The sequence below is a fragment of the Lottia gigantea genome (genome assembly GCF_000327385.1).
Source record: "Lottia gigantea unplaced genomic scaffold LOTGIsca_80, whole genome shotgun sequence".
Lineage (NCBI taxonomy): Eukaryota > Metazoa > Mollusca > Gastropoda > Lottiidae > Lottia > Lottia gigantea.
In genome coordinates, this window is record NW_008710663.1 from 1,185,996 (window position 1) to 1,189,882 (window position 3,887).

Sequence of the window (3,887 nt, forward strand, 5' to 3'; positions counted from 1 at the left end):
TGTTTTTCATACCTCAGATCACTGTCTTTCAGACATCAGATCACTGTCTTTCATACCACAGATCACTGTCTTTCAGAACTCAGATCACTGTTTTCATACCTCAGATCGCTGTTATCACACCTTAAATCACTAACTTTCTACCTCAGAACACTGTTTTCTTATCTCAGATCACTTTTATCATACTTCAGATCACTGTCTTTCATATCTCAGATCACTTTTATCATACTTCAGATCACTGTTATCATTCCTCAGATCACTGTCTTTCATATTTCAGATCACCGTCTTCATATGTCAGAAGATATTTATCAGATAAGACAAATGTTTTTGGGGTTTTATTTAATAGATCAAATCACTACGTGTCAGACCCAATCTCTTTATTACATAATAATAATACTATAATTATTTTCTATATTATATTCTTATATATAAACCTGAAACTCAATCTGTAACTAATATTCTTACCAATGTAAATAGGCTCTAATAACATACAAACATCTTTATACCCCAGGGACCTTCTACAAATAGACAACATATGGTTACCACCAGAAACATTTGGGTCTCGTAGCATGGGCAGATTTGTCCCTTTTCAGAAAAAAAGATAACAGAAAATTTAAAAGTTATAATTGAATTTGCTTTGGTTTCATAAAAAGCTAATTTATTCTGAACCAAACAAAGGGGAACAACTTAAGGTATGTTAATGCCAAATTCCTTCCATGTATTCTGGAAGTCTGTGATTAATAAATTGAGTTTATGATATATTTATATAGGTCAAACCACAACATCTTTAAAGACTTAGGATCTGGAACCTAGTGGTCAATAGAGGTAAAACCAACATAATTACTGATGTCCAATTTTGAGTTTATTGGAACTATACAACAAAAAGTACAGATGTATAGACATTTCCAATAAATTCAAATTTGATGTAAAAGTTATAACAATATTTATACACTATAGTATTGAGTTATTTTTAAGTTCACATTAATTTCATCATTACAGTACTGAGTTGTGTTAGTTTACATTAATTTAATCAATACAGTATTTTTAGTATATGTATTAAGTGAGTATTGAGTTATGTTAAAGTTTACATTAATTTCATCACTACAGTATAGAGTTGTGTTAGTTAACATTAATTTAATCATTACAGTATAGAGTTGTGTTAGTTAACATTAATTTAATCAATACAGTATAGAGTTGTGTTAGTTAAAATCAATTTAATCATTACAGTATAGAGTTGTGTTAGTTAAAATCAATTTAATCATTACAGTATAACATTGTGTTAGTTAACATTAATTTAATCATTACAGTATAGAGTTGTGTTAGTTAACATTAATTTCATCATTACAGTATAACATTGTGTTAGTTAACATTAATTTAATCAATACAGTATAGAGTTGTGTTAGTTAAAATCAATTTAATCATTACAGTATAGAGTTGTGTTAGTTAACATTAATTTAATCATTACAGTATAGAGTTGTGTTAGTTAACATTAATTTCATCACTACAGTATAACATTGTGTTAGTTAACATTAATTTAATCAATACAGTATAACATTGTGTTAGTTAACATTAATTTAATCATTACAGTATAGAGTTGTGTTAGTTAACATTAATTTCATCACTACAGTATAACATTGTGTTAGTTAACATTAATTTAATCATTACAGTATTGAGTTATGTTAGTTAACAATAATTTAATCATTACAGTATAACATTGTGTTAGTTAACATTAATTTCATCATTACAGTATAACATTGTGTTAGTTAACATTAATTTAATCATTACAGTATTGAGTTATGTTAGTTAACAATAATTTAATCATTACAGTATAGAGTTATGTTAGTTAACAATAATTTAATCATTACAGTATAGAGTTGTGTTAGTTAACATTAATTTAATCATTACAGTATAACATTGTGTTAGTTAACATTAATTTAATCATTATAGTATAGAGTTGTTTAAGTTCATATTAATTTCATCACTATAGTATTGAATCGTGTCATTTTTGAGACTGCCATTCATAGTAAAGACCTACATATATTCAATCAACTTCCGAAATTAGTGAATTTGTCCCTCTCTAAGAAACGTTAAATAATTTGAAAGGACATCATATTAGAATATTTAAAATGTGGTACCACTCACACTCTTCAGCATTCCAGGAATTTAAAGTTAACATTAACATAACCTTTATGACCTAGTGGCACTCACTCATGTCTTTAATAGCATTTAATATCACATTGACAGTGTTTTCTATAGACCCCCATCAGTTTGATGAGCACTAATAACAGGATTATTATCTTGTTCACAGTTAGAAAGATAAATAACAGTCTTTTAATCAACTTCTATCAACTGGTATAAAAGCAAATGGCATGGCTAGGGATACTTTGATGTGTAGTATCTTTAGGGTCAGTGCATTATAACCCAGATGCAAAGCATAAGGCATTAAACCAAGATATAAAACAGAAACAAAGCATGAAAAACATTATACATTGAGTAGTATTCCAGAGTTCCTGCTATCACCAGAATGTTTGAACAGTGGAAATAAGACTGTCTTAACACTTTATTAAATAAAGAAAATTCCTACTAGGTATTTACCTGATAATAATATAGTACTATATAGATCAATGTGTTTGATTTTTTATCCATCAACATCAAATTAAAGACAAATGACACTTTTAATGACTGGAAAAACAAATCTTTTAAAACTAGACTTGCTCTTGACAAATCATGCGGAGTTCTTTCTGAAACATATGATTTGTGAATTTTTTGGCGGTAGAGAATAATTGTCACCCAATTTTCTATTTCTATTCTATCATGATAATCAAATGCGTTGAATTTCAATTTTAATGAGTACAGTATATTCAAACAAGAGTATTTCAGGGATAAAAAATGTGGCATTAATCATGAATCCTACATCTTGATGATGTCTTCGTGTTGGAACAACTGTTTTAAAACAACATTTTATAATCGTTAAAATATTTCAATGTAACTGGATCTTTAAGTCTGTTAAAATCATTATCAACGTATCTGATAGCTTAGTTTGGGTCATTTACCTCAGAAACTTTATAACAACACAGTTTCTTATTTTACTACAAGGTTGGTTTATAATTTTAGATTCTATCACCATTTGTTATACCACTAAATGTAGCTTCATATAGCCACATTCTAAACAATAAAATTTTCAGTGAATTTGAAAACCATATGTAACATAGTTAATTTAGTTGAATAGGCCAAGAAAAGTGGGTCAAAAATAATGGTTAAACCTGGAATTTCTGCAAAAACTTGCAGACATACTGGAATTCATTACATTCTAAAATATATCCTGACATTTTCTCAGTTAAATGGTTGAGTGGGGGTTCCTGCAAATAAAACAGTGGAAGTAGTAGAGATATGCTCATGCAGCAAATTTTCATTAGTGGTTGTAATGAACATGTCAATCTTGCTAGAGATTATATTAAGTTTAACATATTGTGATTGTGCTTAGTCATGGTAAATAATACTGTAAAAAACATAAATCATGAAATCCTAATTGGAACTTTACCAAAAAAAAAAAACACACTAAAAACTGTAATTAATTGAAAAGCACATGATAACAGTTTAAGTAGAGAAAAATATAAAGGTGTTTGAAATTACTGTGTACATCATTTATTATCTCAAAGTATTGTTATCAAGTTTCACGTGTACAGTATCACAAGGAACAGTTGCAGTCATTGATGGTCCCAGCTACGACATGGCTACAAATATGGAGCTTTAGTTAAATTTGCAATTTTGGGGATTTTTTTCTGACTAAAATTTCTAGACTATATACAGTACATCTTCTTAAAAACAATCAATTGACTGGCACTACTTATATGTAACACAAACTTATTTCTTCAATAAAACATAGAAAT

General features: G+C 28.2%; 1 protein-coding gene across 1 annotated transcript in view; it reads right to left on the reverse strand.

Moving 5' to 3' along the window:
• Window positions 1-568, reverse strand: part of LOTGIDRAFT_168952 (hypothetical protein) — a gene marked incomplete at both ends in the record, with an annotated part of 29,812 nt that extends 29,244 nt beyond the window's left edge. Inside the window, one exon of the mRNA XM_009067235.1 lies at window positions 463-568. Coding sequence (XP_009065483.1) covers window positions 463-568 — 106 coding nt within the window. The remainder of the gene's footprint in view (window positions 1-462) is intronic.
• Between the last annotated feature and the right edge of the window lie 3,319 nt (window positions 569-3,887).